The 20,054-nt window shown below is 38.9% G+C and overlaps 1 protein-coding gene across 2 annotated transcripts in view; it reads left to right on the top strand.

Annotated features, from left to right (window-relative positions):
• Window positions 1–20,054, top strand: part of Rad54b (RAD54 homolog B) — a 110,666-nt gene that overhangs the window by 70,263 nt on the left and 20,349 nt on the right. Inside the window, exons 4-9 of one of the 2 annotated variants that reach the window (XM_008847835.2) lie at window positions 1,713–1,907; window positions 6,620–6,898; window positions 9,289–9,451; window positions 12,970–13,195; window positions 15,772–15,979; window positions 18,791–18,930. In XM_008847835.2, coding sequence (XP_008846057.1) covers window positions 1,713–1,907; window positions 6,620–6,898; window positions 9,289–9,451; window positions 12,970–13,195; window positions 15,772–15,979; window positions 18,791–18,930 — 1,211 coding nt within the window. The remainder of the gene's footprint in view (window positions 1–1,712; window positions 1,908–6,619; window positions 6,899–9,288; window positions 9,452–12,969; window positions 13,196–15,771; window positions 15,980–18,790; window positions 18,931–20,054) is intronic. The other variant, XM_029570817.1, reaches the window with a different exon arrangement.

Genomic DNA, 20,054 nt, shown 5'->3' with positions numbered 1-20,054 from the left:
AACCTGGTACTTGGAAGGTAGAGGCAGAGTTCCAGGCTAGCCTCAGCTACATAGTGTGTTTTAGGCCAGGCTGGACTACATGAAACCTTGTCTAACACCTCCTCCTACACACACACACACCCTCCATTTCACACACCCCCACACTGGAAAGATGAAATAAATATACATGTCCATCAACAGATGAATGCATGAAGAAAGTATGTCAATAGAAGTCTGTTCGACCTTCAAAAAGGAAATCCTGTGGCAGCATGGGTGAACCTGGAGGACGTTATCCTAAATGAAATAGGCTGAGTACAGAAGGACAGTTAGTGTATGATTTCACTTATTTGTGGCAGGTACAAATGTTGAGGCAGAAGCAGAGAATGGTGGCTGTCAGGAGATGGGGTGAGGTTTGGAGATGGGGAAATGTTGAGCAAAGCACAGCATTTAGGTTGTACACAGAATATGTACAAAATTTGTCAATAAATGGAGAGCTGGGCATGGTGGTTCATGCTTTTAATCCCAGCACTCAGGTTGTAGAGGCAGGCGGATTGCTGAGTTCGAGGATAGTCTGGTCTACATAGCAAGTTCCAGGCCAGCTGGGGCTACAGGGAGACTCTGTCTCAAAAATACAAAGAAAGGAAGGAAAAAACCAGGGTGAAATGTTTAAGAAGAGCTTGTTACACTGTAGTAGAAGGGAAAGGAAGAGAGAATGGAGAGAGGGAAGGCAAGGAGAGAGGGAAGGAAGGAGGAAGGAAGGAGGGAAGAAGGGAGGGGAGGGAGGGAGGAAGGAAGGAGGAAGGAAGGAAGGAAGAAGGAAGGAAGGGGGAGGGGGGGAGGGAGGAAGGAAGGAAGGAAGGAAGAAGGAAGGAGGAAGGAAGGAAGGAGGAAGGGAGGAAGGAAGGAGGAAGGAAGGAGGAAGGACAAAGGAAGAAGGAAGGAAGAAGGAAGGAGGAAGGAAGGGAGGAAGGAAGGAAGGAGAAAGGGAGGAAGGAAGGAGGAACAAGGAAGGAAGGAGAAAGGAAGAAAAGTTTTTTTTTTAAATTTCAGGAAACTCATCTTGTCCTCAATTTGTCATATTAATTAAATCAGTCATTAAAGCATAATTTCAGATATTTTTTCATGCTCCAGACATGGAACTAATAGCTTTCATTTCTAAGGTCCCAAATTGTTTACAATGAGTATGTTACTCTATTTCAGTTGAATTTATGTGATTTATAGACAAAAAATTGTGTTCATTATATTCATGGTGATGTTTGCACCTGAGTTTTGGATTGTTCAGTTTCTAAAATGCTAAAATGAATATGTCAGATACTCTTAACATTTTTGTTTTTGCATTTATTTGTGTATGTGTGTGTGTTTGTAGTATGTGTGAGTGGATATCAGAGGACAACTTGCAGAACCAACTTGTTGGTTCTCTCCTTCCATCATATGGGTTTTGGGAACCAAATTAAGATTGCCAAGCTTGATGGCAGGTGCCTTTACCTACTGAGCCATCTCATTAGTCCTCAGATACTCTGAATATTAATAATAATAGTAAGTACTACTCATATAGCCCAGGTTTGCCTTGAATTCAATATGTAGTCAAGGATGACCTGCCTGTACCCCCAGTGTTCTGGGATTACAGGAATATACCATCATGCCTGACTGCGCTTATTTATTTTTGTTTTGTTGACTTTGATAATTAGAAATTAAAGTCATCTTTAGTGTGATTTATTTACTTTTTATTTCAGTTCATTCAGCCTCTAAAGAAATAACAGATTCCAAGGCACAAGAGGAGGAACCCGCTAGCCTAGTTAAATACTTCAGTGTTGTTTGGTGTAAAGCTTCAAAGAAAAAACACAAAAAATGGGAAGGTGATGCTATTCTTATTGTAAAAGGAAGATCATTTACATTAAAAGATCTGGAAGGCAAAGACATTGGAAGAGGTATTGTGCTATTATCTGTTTATTATTCAGTCTAAAATGAGTATATATATATATTTTTTATTTTTAAAATGTTTATTTTTCGCTCTTTTTGAGACAGGGTCTCCCTGTAGCCCCAGCTGTGTCCTGGAACTCACTATGTAGACCAGGCTGGCCTTGAACTCACAGAGATCTGCCTGCCTCTGCCTCCCAAGTGCTGGGATTAAAGTCATGCGCCACCACTCCCGGCTATGAGTATATATTTTTGATTGTACAATTGAAGCGTAATTGGGCCTTATAATGGGATAGAATAGGGTGTTCTTTAGTTGAATTTTATGCCTTGACAGTATATGGTATGTAACAATCATATGACCTGTGCTAGCTCATTTAGGCAAATTCTGTCCTACAGTTTTATTTTCTTCAGAAGTAATTAATGAGCTACAAATAATAAATCAATGAGTTATTTTAGCACTTTTTTGAGATGAAGCAGTTTGTCTTGGTGTCTTTTCCCCCCCTAGAATATTAAGTGACTGGAATCTTAAAGGTGTTACAATTAGAAATTAATTGATACTATTTAGTGCTACTCAATAAATTTTTGAAAAATAGAATAAAGTGATATATGTTTGGCCTGATTGGTTCACACATCTAAGTTACCACGTTTCTGTTTCAAAATGTTCCCAGTGTAACATATAATGCAGAGTAGCCTACAAACAAGGAATGCGTCACACTAGTATTTTCTGTATTGTTTTCTATTATGTAGTTTTGAGACGTTTTGAGTAGGGCCAAAGTATAAAATCTATTCTGCATGTTCATTCATTCACTTAAAGATACAGTTTATAGCCAGGCGTGGTGACGCACGCCTTTAATCCCAGCACTTGGGAGGCAGAGGCAGGTGGATCTCTGTGAGTTCCAGGCCAGCCTGGTCTACATAGTGAGTTCCAGGACAGCTGGGGCAACAGGAAGACCCTGTCTCAAAAAACCCCCCCCCCCCCGGCAAAAAGATGCAGTTTATAGTTTGTGTGGGTTTTTTTCCCCCCCATTTGTTATATTGCAACCACTATGCTAGGGACAAAGCAACATAACTGGTAATTAGGAAACAGTAAAATAATTGTTTCTGTAAGAATTCTTACTCATTTCAATGGCAGCATTAAGGGACCACTTAAAACAGCTTAGGAGACTAGGGGTGTGCTTCATAGGAGACGCCATTTAATATTGAAGGTGTGCTTTATAGGAGATGCCATTTAATATTGAAGGTATGCTTCATAGGGGACACCACTTAATACTGAAGGTGTGCTTCACAGGGGGACACCATTTAATATTTGAAGATGAGAAGATTTGGATATATTGAGCAAGAAGGAAGAGTGTATGAAAAGTCAAAGGCATGAGAGAATTGAGACTAGTGCAGTGTTTCAGGAATGTAACCTGCAAAGGGCAGTGATAGGATGGTAATAGTTGAAGCTGAAGTAAGTGACCTGCAATAGAATATTTTATTTCCTAAGGAAATATGGTATGACAATATTATGCCCAGTGATTAGAGAAACTAAAGAGAACAATGTACTGAACATGTTCTATATTGTTGATTAAGGTCAGTTGAGGCTATATTTTTAGAAAATTTGTTCATGGGGTGTTATGTCTTCTTATATTTAAATTCTAGCTAGAGAGATGAAAATCATCTGAAGGACTAGAATATCCCTCTGATAAGGTAGAGCATACGTGGTTTTGTGTACATGCAGTTTATAATACAATAATCTTTCAGCTGCAAGTACGGGAAAAAAAAAAACAGTTGCAAATTAGGCTTAAATCAGTGGGGTTTTTACCCTGGCTGTTCAAGTAGAACCACTTGATATGCTTTAAAAAAAAAAATGCTGGTGTGTAAGGCTTGATTTCTGAGGTTCTGATTTATTTTACCAGGATGGAAAAGGACTGAACAAATAGGAATATTGCAGATTACTTGGTGATTTTAAAATCCAGCCAGGCATTGAGCCATGGATTTAAACAATAATGGAGATTATATTGGTTTTCAAAATGAAAACATCTAAACATAGGACTTGGATTCCTAATTATAGCATTAATAAATATATCAACCTGGAGTTAATTCTATGTTATTTCCTATATATAATCAAGCAAATTTCCTGCATTGTGCATTTACAGAATTTAAATATGTTATAGGGTAAGAGACTAAGAAAACCAAAAACTGGAGTGTTAAAATTACTAGTAATTAGCCGGGTATGGTGGCCCACGCCTGTAGTCCCAGCATTCGGGAGGCAGAGGCAGACGGATCTCTGTGAGTTCAAGGCCAGCCTGGTCTACATAGTGAGTTCCAGGACAGCTGGGGCTACAGGGAGACCCTGCTTCAAAAAGACCGAAAAAAAAAAAATTACTGGTAATTGTGGTAAGACAGGCAGGCTCAATGACCATCATGTAGATAAAGATCAAGTATGAAAAATAAAGTGCAAGCAGTTGTTAAGAAAGTTTTAGGGAGATTTGTATTTGTTTGAGAGAGGCTTCAAAATGAATCAAAATCAAATGAAACGTATGGGAATTAAAATTATGAAGATATTTCAAAATTAAAAGATTTTTCTTGGGGCTGGAGAGATGGTCCAGTGGTTAAGAATACCTGCTCTGCAATCATGAGAACCAAGAGTTTTGACTCCAACATCCATTTAAGAAGCCAGACATCCCCAAAAATGCCAGTAACCCCATTCCAGGGGCAGTGGAGACAGGAGAATCACTGAGACTTGCTGGCTTCTAGCCTAGCCAAGAAGGCATGAGCCTCCACTTCTACAAGAGACACTGCCTCAAAAGAATTGAGCCAAAAGTCAATCACTTGAATACCCAGAGGCCTGCGTTTTAGCTGATTCCAGATCCAGTCACGTTAACTACCAAGATTAGCTGTCCTAGTAAGCATAGTAGTCTAAATGTAATCGGACTAATGAGCTCATTTTTAAGCAGAGCATAACTGAGTTATTTATATTTATATTCCATAGCACTTTATACATTGCAAAACTTAATTGTCCATTGAATTAATAGTGATTCCAAGAAACAGAAAATACTGTTTTTTCTCTCTCTCATTAAGGAGGTGGAACTGGGCATACAATGACTTCTTTCCAGAACAGTATTTTGACTTTGCCATCTCCTTCAGGACAGTATAGCACCAGCCATGGCAGGGGTTGATAGTCTTTCAAATTTCTAATTTCTAGCAGTTTCTATGAGGAAATAGAAACAATGGTGTTTTTCTGTTTTCTTCACAGAAAAAAAGCCCTTGCTTCCTGTCTAAAACTATTTTATTGACTTGATTTTTCAATGCAAAGTTGACAAAACTCTTAATAGAATTCAATAAAGGTGTATTTTTTAAATTAAAAAAAAATTGGAGCTGGGGAGATGGCTCAGCGGTTAAGAACACTGACTGTTCTTGGAGAAGACCTGGGTTTGAATCCCAGCACCCACACGGCAGCTAACAGCTGTCAGTAACTCCACTCCCAGGGGATCCAACAGCCTCTTCGACATCTACAGGCATTGCACAATATGGGTGTGCTTACAAACAGGCAAAACATTCATACACATAAAATAAAAATTAAGAAAAAAAAGAGCTCAGCTGGGCATGGTGGTGCACACCTTTAATCCCAGCACTTGGAGGCAGAGACAGGCAGATCTCTGTGAGTTCAACGACAGCCTGGTCTACAAAGTGAGTTTGAGGTCAGCTAGGGCTACAGGGAGAGCCTGTCTCAAAAAGGTGAAAAAAAGAAAATATCAGCAAACATGAAGATATTTCTATGGAAATTATCAAGTCTAAGGAATAGAACCAAAAAGATTGAAGAAAAGCAAGTACAGCCCAAGAGACCCGTGAATACCTTCAAACCACTAACACATGCATTCCGGGAGGGGAAAAGACAGAGAAAGGATGCTCTAAGATAAAAGGAAATGTCTGCTCAAGTCATATATATAAATATATATAAAAATAATTTTTATTTTATGTGTATAAGTGCATTGCCTGCATGTATGTAAGTGTACCCCTGTTGTGCAATGCCTTTGGAGGTTGGAAGAGAGCATCAGATCCCCTAGAACTGGAGTTACAAGATGGTTGTTAGCTGCCATGTGAATGGTGGGAACCAAACCTGGGTTCTCTGCAAGAGCAACCAATGCTCTTAACTACTGAGCCATCTCTCTTGAGTCTCTTAGGTGGCTATTTTTTTTTTTTTTTTGTCTTTTTGAGACAGGGTCTCCCTGTAGCCCTAGCTGACCTGGAACTCACAGAGATCTGCCTGCCTCTGCCTTCTGAGTACTGGGACTAAAAAAAGGGGTGTGCCACCATGCCTGGCTAGATGTTTATCTTTTAAAAACATTTATTTAGTGCTTGTGTTTGTGTGTGTGCATGTGCATGTGTGTTTTGTGTGTGTGTGTGTGTGTGTGTGTGTGTGAAGGTCAAGGACAACTTCTGGGAGTCATGTACTCAGGACTAGTTGGCCCAAGAGCTGCCAAGAGATTTTCCTGTCTTTTCTTCCCATATCACGATAGGAATGCTGAGGTTGTAGATGTTGCATCTACCTTTTCACAGGTTCCCATGATTGAACTGGTCATCTGGCTTAGGCAGCTAGCCTTTTTACCTGCTGAACCATCTTCCTTGTTCTTAGATATTTTTCTTAATCAAAATGATAAATTATGTTTCCATTCTGCTTAATGAAGTATGTATCTTAGATTGTCACTTAGTTAAATTGTTTTTGTTTTCTTTTTCAAAGGCATTGGATATAAATTCAGAGAGCTTGAAAATTTAGAAGAGAGCCAAACATTGATGATTGGTGGAAAAGAAATAGAAATCTTGGGCACAGTCTCTTCAGATGACTTCAACAGTGGCAGGTGTTTTCAATGTGGAAGAGGAAGTCCTGCCATCCCAAGTTCTCAGACTGCCAGGAAATGCTTTTCTAACCCTTTCAAAAGCATTTGTCAATCAAGCTTAAAGGAAAAAAGACAAAATGATTTTCAAAACTGCAAACCACGACATGACCCACATACACCAAGTAAGATTTTAAAGTAATTTTATTAATCTGTTTTTCTTGTCTATAGATTTTTGGTATATAAATTTGAAGTTTAATTTTTGTTTTAAATTTTGCAGATGATCAAGGCCAGCCTGGGCAACATAGTGAGTTCAAAGCCAGTCTAGACTATGTAGTGAGACTTGTCTCAAAACCAAGATAAAACAAAACAAAAATTTAGGTCAGGGTTGATGAAATGACTTAGTGGATAAAGAAAGGCACTTACCATCAAGCCTAATGACCTAAGTTCAGTCCCTGGACCCACATTGTGGAAGGAAAGAACCAATTCTTACAAGTTGTCCTCTGACCTCTACATCCTACCATTGCATGAGTGCCCCCATATATATATATATAATATTTTAGAAATTGCTGGTGAAAGTTACGTTCTTCAGATATATCATCTGACATACAAGATAATATTTAAGTCAAATAACAGCTTGAGTGTTATTTAATATATAAATTCAAAATCCCGTTGATAAATGTTGATCTTGAGGTTTGGTGGGCATTTGCAGAGATTTCCAGATTCTTGTTTCCTAGAACAAAGGATTGAGCAGGGATACATAGTTACAGCATCAACAGAGACAGTTTATTAAGAAATAGTACACTACAAGCAGGCAGGAGCAGAGGAAAAGTTTAGCAGCTCTATGGCAACGCTGTACAAAGGATGGGGGCTTTTATATTCCAGTATCCAAGCTCTTTGCATAGCGTAGGCCTTCTCACAGATGCACTTTGTTACATGTAGTTTATAATGAGCCACAGGTCACCTTCACACATTACTGAGTACTTCTGCCAGTGGGATTCTGGCCCTTCTTTTTGCCAACAGGCTTTTCTCACCTGCTAATTTTGCAGTCTTGTAAGGCCTTCCAGACTCACTATTCTGTCTCAAGCCTCCCACCCCCATTAGAATAAAGTTTGATGAGTCATCTCTAGCTGTCATCTACTTCTTTCAGTTGAGGAGTGTAGTCCCTGCCTACAAGAGACCACAAAACTCTCCCTATTGTATCCATTGGCTAGAGAAAAGGATCTAGATTCCCTGTAGTGGGAACTGGCCAGAGTCCCTGCATCACAAGGTTATCCTGGAACTGCTGCATCCTAAATAAAAACAGCATTTCTCTTTGGGCATTAGGCAGGTTCCTAATTGGTCCTCTGTGTTCTAGGAACATTGATTCTTATAGTACAGCTGCCATCATGATTTTAACCTTTGAGTTTAGGAGAGCTCTCAGACTGTAGGAGAAAATGTACTGATGGTTCTATATTACTAATGTGGCAAAATGCAAAAGAACAATTTGGGATCCAGTGGGGGAGTAGATCAAGTGGGTACTTGCCTGTGGTAACAGAACCAAGCTCTCATTCTGTGACTGTCTTTATTCTTCCTTTTTTATATCTTCTTCTTTTTTGATTGAATTAAATTCTAAACATATTGTAAACATGCAAATATAGTTTAAAATTATTTTGATGGATTTATTTTCTCCAGATTTCTCAGTTGAGACTCATAGTTATATTTGATTTTGTCTTGGGGGTGTTTTAATGAACCTTTTAAACTTGTGTTAGCATATTTCTAAAAGATTATCATTTGATGGTTACTTCATTCTGCTTTGCAGAGGATCATGAATTTGACGTTCATGAATGTAATAATTAACTATGCAAATACTGATGACTAAATCACTGAAAATTTGTCATTCTAAGTTCTGATTAATGTCGATAGAAGTGATGGTCATTTTCAGTGTATACAGGCCTGAAAATAAAGGCAGCCTTTCTTTTAAGTTTGGGGAGTCTGATTTTCAGAGAGAATCTGTGAATGTTGGCAAGGGCATCTTGGCACAATTCCAGCCTATACTTTCAAGTGGGAATAGCTCTCTTTGCTCTGAACTGTGGAATGTTGTGGTTTACTAAAGTTCTTATTAGATAAAAGTGAATTTCAGTGGTTTTGGAGTACTTTGCAGCATGTGAAGTTTGGGTCTTCTTCATAATTTCTTGCATTAAATCTTGTAGTAATAGTAAGACATGAGACTTAAAATTTTGTAACTTTTCTCTTTCTCTCCTCTGCCCTCCCTTTCCCTCCCCCATCTCTCCCCTTCCTTCTTTTTCTCCTCTTTTGTATCACTATGTATCAGACTGGCCTGGGATTTCCTATCCTCTTGCCTCTGCCTCCAGAGTGCCGGAGTTACAGGGGTGGGTCACTATACATAGCATATATACACAAACAGACATATGTACACACATATGTGCATATGTATACATATAAATATAAACACATATATACATTTTTTTTGACCACAAATGACGGCAAACAGTTCTGTCTTAGGAGTAATGAAACCAAGATAATGTAGTTGCTGAAGATGTGACATCACATCGATGTTTTACCGTTTTTTAAGATTCCCTTGTTATGCCACGACCAGACAAGATTCACCAGTGGATGTTCAATAAGAGCTGCTTTCCTCTCGTGGACGTGGTGATAGATCCTTATCTTGTACATCATCTTCGACCACATCAGAAAGAAGGAATCATATTCCTTTATGAATGTGTAATGGGAACAAGGTAGGAAAATAAATAAATCTAGTCTAATTTGAGTTTTCATTTAACTTCTTAAATAATAATTAGGCTTGCTGAAAGAGTTTGACAGAATGAGTCTCAAGGGTGCACCATGAATTTAGTTGGTAGGAAAGGAGACTTTGACTCAGTGTGCATTTTTTCAGTGGTTCCTGATGGACGCCATGGGCTAGATGTCCTGCTGAGATGTAGGCATTCAGGAGTGAGGACCATGGTCCTTACTCTTTTAAAAAAATATTTTATTCATTATTTTTATTTTATGTGTATGAGTGTATTCCCTGCATGTAAGTGAGTGCACCCATGTTGTGCAATGCCGTGGAGGTCAGAAGAGGGTGTTGGATTTCCCTGGAACTGGAGTAAAGGACGGTTTATAGCTGCCATGTGGGTGCTGGGAATTGAACCCGGGTCCTCTGCAAGAGCAGTCAGTGCTCTTATCCACTGAGCCATCTCTCCAGCCCCAGTCCTTACTCTTAAGTAGCTTTTTCCTTCCTTTATTATCCAATTTATGTAGTCTTTTATGTATATTATTACACTTGATCATCACAAAAACCTTGTGCCATAGGTAGGGAAAATACTAGATTCATTTTATGGACAATGATAAGGCTTAGAGAGATTTGCTCTCCCATTATATGTCTATGAAGAAGCAGTGTTAGACACTTTTAAGTTAAGGGCTCTTTTCTCTAACCTCTAATATAAATACATACACATATATAATTTAAGTTTACATATTGTGATGGCTAATCCTGGGTGTCAACTTGACTGGATCTGGGATTAACTGAAATGAGAGAGCTCTTCTTGATTGGGTCATCTGAAGCTGGAAGATACACCCTAAATGTGGGTGTTACCTTCTGATGGCAGCCCGTATAAAAGGCCATGGCAGAGGAGAATGCCAGGCTTCTTGCTGCTTGCCTCTCTCTCTCGCTGGTGAGTTCGTCTTGCTGCTGTAGACTGAAGACTAGCTGATCTTTTGGAATTCATCAGACCTTCAGCGCCAGATTGGGACTACTGAGACATCCAAGCCTCGTGGACTGAGCGACTACAGATTCTCAGCCTCTCCAGGGTGGTGCAGCCATTGTTGGACTGCTCGGACTCTATCCTGTGAGCTAAGCTGATAAACCTCTATACATATATATCCATTCCACTGGTTCTGTTTCTTTGGAGAACCCTGAATAATACACATATGTATATAGAGCCTCACATAGTTTTAAACATTTAATTCTTTCAAATTGATTCAACTATACGTAGGCTACCATGCCAAGCTTATATTTCCCTGCTAATAAAGGTCTATGGTCACAGAGCATATATACATTTTTTTTTGAAAGCACCATTTATTTGGCTCTGGTGTCCAGAGGAGATTAAGCAATATGAAGGACCCAAATGCGAAAATTAAAAGTGCGTTAATAGATTTAATTTCCCTCAGATTTCACTTCTGTGAGAGGATTCCATGTAGAGCTTCACTGAGGATGGCATATGAAGCTTTTGAAGACCATCTGATTTCATCTATTTACTCAACCCTTTATGCATATGTATTTCTTGTGTATGTGTATGTGTATATGCACGCACTTCTATGTCTGTGTATTTGGAGACCAGAGGTCAACCTTGGATGTCATTTCTCAGGAGCTGTCCATTTTGGTTATTTTTTTTCTTTTTCCCTCCCTCCGTCCCTCCGTCCCCTCCCTCCCTCCCTCCCTCCCTCCCTCTCTCTCTCTCTCTCTCTCTTTCTTTCTTTCTTTTTTTTTTTTTTTTTTGTCTTTTTGAGACCGGATTCGCTATGGAGACCAGGCTGGCCTTGAACTCAGAGATCCACCAGCCTCTGCCTCCCGAGTGCTGGGATTAAAGGCATGCGCCACCACGCCTGGCATCTTTCTTTTTTTGGCCTGGAGCTTGCTATGCATACCAGGCTGCCCTTCATTTCACAGAAACCTGCCTGTCTCTGCCTCCTGATTCTGGAGTTAAAGTCATGGGCCCTGTTTGTTTTTGAGACAGGGTCTTACTGTGTAGCCTTTGGCTGGCCTAGAACTTGCTATATAGAGCAGGCTGGCCTGGAACTCACAGAGATCCACCTGCTTTTGCCTTTTGTATGCTGGGATTAAAGGCATGAATCACCACTTCCAGCAACATGTAAGGGAAGTGAACCCTGGACCGTCAGATTAAAAGTCTGATGTTCTACTGAGTTCTCCAGGTCCACCTTGTTTTCTGAAACAAGGTGTCTCACTGGCCTGAAATCTGCCAATTAGGCAAGGCAGGTCTGTCTATCTCTACCACTCTTACACTGGGATTACAACTGTGTGCCACCATGCCTGATCTTTTATGTGGATTCTGGGGATTGAACTCAAGTCATTGTGTGTGCTATAGGCACTTTATGAATTGAGACATCTCCCTGACCCTACTTGTTAGTGCTTATTTCTACTAATAAGAATTATTATTAAATAACAAACTATACTTATATTTTTGGGAATGTCCTTAATTCCCTTGGGCTTTGTAACTCTTAAGTTTATGTCATATTGCTATCTAAAGGCTTAAAATATAGTGATTGTATGAGCAGAGTAATATTCCTAATGACTTTAAATTTCAAGTTGTATTAATATTAGTAGGATAACAGACTTTTACTAAGCTATTTTGGTTGATGACTTCATTATCTGCCAGAGAGTTTTAAACATTTAAATTTTTTTCTCATTTTTAGTTGAAATTTTGCAAATTTCATAAAATATATTTGATCATATTAAGACCCCCTCCCCTATCTATACCCCTCCTTACAGCCCCCCCATTGGATTTTATGTACTGTTCGTATATATTAAGGCCTATCAAGTCAAGTTTGCGTCCCCAAATGTTCTTCAGTATGCACCTATCCAGTGGAGCCTGGTTAATCTATCTAGCCTCACACCTTAAAGAAAACCAACTTTCCCTCACCCAGGAGATATGGGTTGCTAATAGTTTCTTGGGTAAGGTTCAGGTTTCTTCCCCACTTCCCCATTTCCATGCTGAGATTTTTTTCTGGCTTGAGCTTGCATGAGTCTTGTGCAGAAAGTAATTAATTCTTATACTAGAACAAATGTATTTATTTTAAACAATTTCAGCTCTGTAGATCTTGGTGACTACAAATTTTAATATATTTTGAATTGTTTTGATATGGAATACTGAAACTGACTACAAAGTATTCAAATATTAGTGATGGAAAACATAAAACATAATTATAGTTAAATTATCCAAATGTGGATATGAAATTAGTTTACATTTCTGGTATTCAAATACATATATATAAAACAGTAAAAGATGATTTATACTGAGGTCTCTGATTTTCTGATTTCTGTTTTGGTAGTTAGTTAACAATATATAAAGGAAGTAATTGTCAAAGATTCAAAAGTAGTAGGTTGTAGATCAGCCAAATGAAGCCTAGACTAGTCTTCTGTTTCACTATTACAGAATGCCATTTCCTGTTCTTAATGATTTTAGGAGCATGAAATATTTTCTTATTGTGATTCAACAAAGTATAAATATTTTAACAGAGTGAATGGCAGATGTGGAGCTATTCTTGCTGATGAAATGGGCTTGGGAAAAACCTTGCAGTGTATTTCGCTCATCTGGACCCTACAGTGTCAGGGACCCTATGGAGGCAAGCCAGTAATAAAAAAGACGTTAATTGTCACACCTGGAAGCTTGGTGAATAATTGGAGGAAAGAATTTCAAAAGTGGCTGGGAAGTGAAAGGATCAAGATATTTACTGTTGATCAGGTAAGAGATTTTTAAAGGTTTAAACTTTATTCATTCTTAAAATATCTAGCTTTGGGGCTGGAGAGATGGCTCAGTGGTTAAGAACACTGACTGTTCTTGCAGAAGCACCCACATGGCAGCTAACAACTGTCTGTAACTCCAGTTCCAGGGGATCTGACGGCCTCTTCTGTCCTTTGCAGGCATTACACGACAGGGGCGCACTCACCTACATGTAGGCAATACACGCATACACATAAAATAAAAATAATAAATAAAATATTTAAAAAAATAGTTTTTAAAGTTAGTATAATTCAGTTCTTAACTTTTTGAGTGCAATTCCACAAGCCCTTTTCACAAAAGTGAAAGCGTACATTTTGAGTTTCAGTTGTTATGGGATGAATATCTTTGGTTCTATCCCAAGTTTAAAGTTGAAACTCTGATTCAATATGCAAATGCTCATTGAATTGCAGTGTGGTAATGTAATATCATGAGTTGAAAATGCAGCTGAGCACATGTCTTAATCCCAGCATTTAGGAAGTGAGACAGGAGGATCCAGAACTTTAGACCAGCCTGGGGTATATAGTGAGACCCTGCCTCACACATGAAAATGAAGGCATGAATTCGTGTAATGTATTTAACATTATAGATTGGCCTAGTTTACCTTAAATACGCTCAGAATACCTATATTAGTTTTTGGATGTGGGAAGACGTGGGAAGAGGACACTGAGACAGATCACTGGGGACTAAGGAGTTGATTAGAAGAGTTATTAACCCCATGGACAGAGAGACAGAAGGGAAACAGCATGACAGTGCCTCTGAGGCTAATTCAGACCCCAGCACCAAAAATAGACAGCATGGCAGAATCTCTGAAGAGAATCAGAGCCCAAGTGAGAGTCTCTTAACACCTTTTGAGGGTGGAGGAGGCTCACACTTGAGGATGGAGGAGGTTCACACAAGACACTGCATCCATGCTCTCTGATTCTCAGGCAGGAGGCAGAAAAAAGAATGGGGAAAAGATGTGGCACCACTTAGTAGACTTACTTCCCAGGTGAGATGTTGTCAAGCCAGTCTGCTAGCTAGCTTGGGGCTCATAGGCAAGACCCAGTAGGGTGTCTGTCAGTATCTGTGAGAGGAGGCCTGAGTAGAGATTGGATTCTTTTTTTTTTTTTTTTTTTTTGGTCTTTTTGAGCCAGGGTCTCCCTGTAGCCTCAGCTGCCCTGGAACTCACTATGTAGACCAGGCTGGCCTCGAATTCACAAAGATCCGCCTGTCTCTGCCTCCCAAATGCTGTGATTAAAGGCGTGCGCCACCACGCCTGGCTGAGATTGGATTCTAGCATTACAGTCTTACAGTCATTTAAGACAATCTATTTTATTTATTTATTTATTTGTTTGTTTTTATTTTATGTGTATGTGTGTATTGCCTGCATGTAAGTAAGTGCACCCGTGTCATGCAATGCCCGCGGAGGTCAGAAAAGGCTGTCGGATCCCCTGGGACTGGAGTTATGGACAGTTGTTAGCTGCCATTGTGGGTGCTGGGATTTGAACCTGGGTCTTCTGCAAGAACAACCAGTGTTCTTAACAGCTGGGCCATCCCTCCAGCCCCAGAAAATCTATTTTATAATAAAATGTTGAGTATCTCATATATTTTACTGAATCCTGAGAAAATAGAATGGTTTTATGGGCTTCAAAATAATATGTCATTCAGAAAGTTGTAATGGTTTTAGGAGGTGGGGCCTTTGGGGGGTGATTAGGATTAGATGAGGTCATAAGAGTGGAGCCCTGTAATGGGATTAGTACCTTGTACTAAAGGAAGAGTCATCAGAGCTTCATCTCTCTACCATGTGAGCAGGACCTCCCAATGAAGTGAGGGAGAAGTGTCAAAACCCTAGCTCTAGGGAGCCTGCCAGTTAGGCTCAGCCACCTGTCCATCAAAGAGATGAACTGTGGTGAAGGTAGGAAAGGAACTTTTTTTTACAGCATCATCACACTGGGGAGAGCAGAGGTCTAGTGATCTCAAAATCTGTCTTCAAAGTGACTACTTCAGTCTCATTGTTACAAAGGAAAGACAAGCACAGGCAGGGGGTGGAGGTTTCCATGGTTACAGTCCACCTCCTCCTGGTCAGGCTGTGGTCTGATTGTTCATTACCTCAGACTATTATCTCAGAATCAGCTATGTTGGTGCCAAAGACTGTTGCTTAGGGGGTAGTTTTGGTCCTTTGCCTTAAGATGCTCATCAATCAGACCTGTCATTCCAGGGATCTAAGGTATTGTAGGGAAGAACACTTCAGAACTTGAAGAAAGAAAAGAAAAGAAACAAGGCGGAGTCAGACACAGAATGGACTAGCTTGGTCAGTGGCTGAGACCACCTTCATTGACTGGCTGATCTAGGTTTCCCAGTCTGAAGAGCTATGAGCAATGCCTATCTATTGTTCAGGCCACCCAATGTATGGTGTTTTGTTAACACAGCTCAACAGAACCAAGACAGGAAGAGTTAGTATGTTCTGATATTTGGTTGGCGACTGGTAAAAAAATGTTGCTCAAATTTGATTTCACAGTTTTGTTTATAGTTTGCTAAATATTATTTTCTCCCCCCAGGACCACAAAGTTGAAGAATTCATCAAATCTACATTTTATTCTGTTCTTATCATCAGTTATGAAATGTTACTTCGTTCCCTAGATCAAATTAGGACTATAAAGTTTGATCTTCTAATCTGTGATGAGGGGCATCGTTTGAAGAACAGTGCCATTAAAACGACCACAGCCCTCGTTAGCCTCTCTTGTGAGAAAAGAATAATTCTGACAGGTCAGTATCACTTTGAGGAAGAGATGATGGAATTTTTGCCTAACAAATCTTTATAATTTATAATCCGATGCTTGACATACAAAGAACTGGTGGTGTTGGTGAAATTCATATTAAGTAACCTGTGTTTATTGATTCTGAATCTTCAAATTCCTATGTAATTTCCCACAACCTTGTTTCTGGGCTTTTTGAGGCGTAAATCCAATGGCATCATAGTAGAGTATGTAGATGACTTGATTGGCTGGGCATAATTCTGAGTCTAATGGTGTGACTTGGAGCAAGTTTATTATACTTCTCAGTACCTCGATTTCCTTGTTTGTGAAACAGGGATGTAATGCCATCTACTTCGTAGAGTTGTGGCTGTCAAAGAAGTTAATTCATGTAAAGTTCTTTAGATTACTTTCCATGTGGTAAGCATTAAATATAACCATTGGCTGTTTTTATGACTGCTACATAGCTTGGCTTAGCACTGGCCAAAATTTCTGGCCCAGGCTATCTGGAAAGGTGGGACAGACCATGATAGACTCTCTTTCTATCCACTCCTTTTTTAGCTCAAGACCTAACCTAGAGCCATTTGAGTCTGAGTTTCCCAATGTAGCTTTTCTCTCAGACTTCACCTTGGTCTTTTGTCATTCTTCAGAGTTGTCATTCTAGGTGGAGAAGGGAAGAAATACTATTCATTACTAGTAGTAGTTTCCAACCTTTTCATTTTCCACTCAAAGTTCCATTCCGTATCATCTTGAACCCTTCTGGGGTGAATGGCAGGACATGACTGTCTATGGTCTCTTATGTAATCCTGACTTCTATGTGTCCCTTATGTATGTCAGAGCTTTGCTGTGAAATTAAAATGAGAAGAGAGAAGGAATGTGAATAACCACTTTCCTTTTTCTAAGTCTTTTTAAGAGTAGACATTTATCCCCAAGCAACAGAGATCTAACTTCCCTATTCTGTTTTTTAGCAAGTTGGGTGAGGTGGGAATGCACCTTTAAATAATTCAGTTATTTGATATCTGATTTGTATAGTAGGATTATATTTGACATTACTAGAAGTGAGATTTAAAATTATGCTTTAAAAAAGAAATTTGAATGTGCTGTGGTAGTGCACACCTGTAAACCAAGCACTCCAAAGATAGTCAGGAGGATTGCTGTTGAGTTCAAGGCTAGCCTTGTCTGCATATTGAGTTCCAAGCCAGCTAGAGTTATGTATGTGTTGAAATCAAACAAAATAAAATAATTTTGAGCCAGGCATGGTGGTACACTCCTATAATCACAGCAATTCAAGAGGATGAAGTAGGGTAATCAAAAGTTCAAGAATAATCTGGGCTGGGCTATTTAGTGAGATTCTAAAAAGTTAAATGGTTTATTTATCTATCTATCGTTTTTAAAGACAGGCTCTCATTGTATAGTCTTGGTTGGCCTGGAACTTCCTATGTAGACCAGGCTGCCCTTCAACTCACAGAGATCCTCTGCCTCTGCCTCCTGAGTGCTGTGATTAAAAGTGTGTGCCACTATACTTGGTACTACTTAAAATGGTTTTTATTGCATTTAAAAACAGTCTACTTTGTGTGTGCATGTGTGTGGGCATATTTTGCAAATCAGAGGACAACTTGTGGGAATTGTTTCTCTCTGTCTACCATATGGGTTCTGGGGATGGACCTCAGGTTGTCAGGCTTGGTGGCAATGTGTTTATCCCCTGAGCTATTTCAGGTCTTGCCTTTAAATTTTTAAAATTTAGTCACTTAAAGATGAAGAAGATAAAAGGGACTGACATCCAATGCCATAATTACTTCTGTGCCCCAAATTTAGTAGATGATTAATAAACATTTGTATGTAATAGTCATGTGGAAACCAGCCAGTAGAAAAGTTGATATTTAATGCTTATAAAATTCTATTTAAAATATTTTTGTTTATTATTTTTAATTTACGTGTAAGAGTGTTTAGCCTGCATGTATGTAAGGGCACCCTTGTCATGCAGTGCCCCCAGAGACTAGAAGAGCGTTTTGGATCCCCTGGAACTGGAGTTACAAATGGGTGCTAGCCACCATGTGGGTGCTGGGATTCAAACCCAGGTCCTCTGGAAGAGCAGCAAATGTTTATAACTGCTGAGCCATCTCTCCAGCCCTATACAATTCTATTTTTAAAGGGAAAAGGAATTGGAGAAATGGAAAACTGAATCTAGGAGATTTCCATGTCTTTGAACATGTGTAATGTTGCGTACATGACAGATGTTCAATAATGAAGAAGAATCAATGTAAGAAAAGTTAATTTTATTTCCTGCTATTATCCAGCTCATTGTGGAAAACATTCAGTTGATGTTGACTAGAAAATGGTTAGGGTTTATAACTAGAAGAGGAATGTTAGTCCCTTAGGGCTGCCATAATACTAATACCATAGACTATGTGGTTTAAACAATGCAAACTCATTTTCTCACAGTTCTCAAACTGGAAGTCTAACAATTAGGTATAGTATGTGGATTGACTACTTTGATTTTTACAATCAAGGAGGCTACTCTTATTATCCCTGTTTTATAGGTGATAAATTGGTGTAAATAATTTGCCCAGGGTTCCTCAGGGAGTCACCAGGTGAGATTGGAACCTAAGCAGCCTGATTTCAGAGCCTGCACTTAGACACTTTGCTGAGACCAGATGTAAAACTTTACATAGTTATTAATATTTTATGCTTGATTTGGTTACCCTTTCTCAGTTTTAGGGTATTTATATATATTTATTGCTCTTAGGGAAGAAGGCACAGGTCTCCAGAGAGACTTGTGATTATAAAACAGAACTGACCTCTCATCATTTCCATCTCTCCCTAGGTACCCCAGTTCAGAATGATCTACAAGAATTTTTTGCATTAGTTGATTTTGTTAATCCAGGAATATTAGGCTCATTGTCATCTTATAGGAAAATATATGAAGAACCCATCATTATCTCAAGAGAACCTTCTTCTTCTGAGGTACACATTATTTTTTATTTAATTAATTAATTTATTTTCTTGTCTTTTCGGGGCAGGGTCTCCCTGTAGCTCCAGCTGGCCTGGAACTCACTTTGTAGACCTGGGATACCTCGAACTCACAGAGATCCGCCTGCCTCTGCCTTCTTAGTGCTGGGATTACAGACATGCGCCACCACGCCTGGCTCTTATTATATTTATTTTATGTGTATTAGTGTATTGCCTGCATGTATGTAAGTGTACCTGTGATGTGCAATGCCTGTGAAAGCCATAAGAAGGTGTCAGATCCCCTGGAACTGGAGTTACAGATAGTTGTTAGCTGCCATGAATCAAACCTGGGTCTTATGCAAGAGCAGCCAGTGCTCTTAACTGCTGAACCATCTCTTTAGCCCCGCCTTAAAGAGTCATTTAGGAAAAAAGAGCAGTGTGTCTGGAACATTCATGCCTAATTTCGGTATTTATTTAGAGAAAATTTATTATGGGAACTTTATTCCCCACAATTTTTCATTTTCAATTTTTCACTTTCTAATTTTTTATTTTACACAGTAACAAGAGTTAATTAAAATCCATAAAATGATCCAAACAATCATTTTACAAAGCTTATAAATGGCAATAAACATATCAAAATGTTCCAGAGTTGTCATGAAGTAGCTTTAGTTTCTTCTTTTACTATTTTAGTTTGGATTTACATAGTAATGAAAGAGTCGGTGAGAGTGCCATCTTCTGCTGGCTCAAATGCACACTGATACTTGGAAAGCTTACCAATGTATATCGAAAACCTTAAAATTATATAGATCTTATGAACTGATAATGCTACTTTTAGGAATTTACTATAAAGATGTGCAACAGATTTGTTTCAAGATTTTGTAATAAGGATAAATTTCAAAACAAGCTAATATGAAATAAACACTAATGAAGATATGAAAATGGTCTGTACTGTTGTACTGATACTAGTTCCTTTCTTTTTTTTTTGTTTTTTGTTTCTCTGAGACATACCTCAGCTGGCCTTGAATTTATTATGTTGCTAAGGATGGCTTTGAGCTTTTGTTAAGTTCTGAGATAAAATGTTATACCACTTGGATTTTTTTTTAGATGCTATATTTCACTGAATATAAGACACTACCAGT

This window comes from Nannospalax galili, unplaced genomic scaffold (genome assembly GCF_000622305.1).
Source record: "Nannospalax galili isolate Female #2095 unplaced genomic scaffold, S.galili_v1.0 scaffold183, whole genome shotgun sequence".
Classification (NCBI taxonomy): Eukaryota; Metazoa; Chordata; class Mammalia; order Rodentia; family Spalacidae; genus Nannospalax; species Nannospalax galili.
The sequence above is the reverse complement of the archived record's forward strand: the minus strand, read 5'-3'. Positions and strand labels throughout refer to the sequence as shown.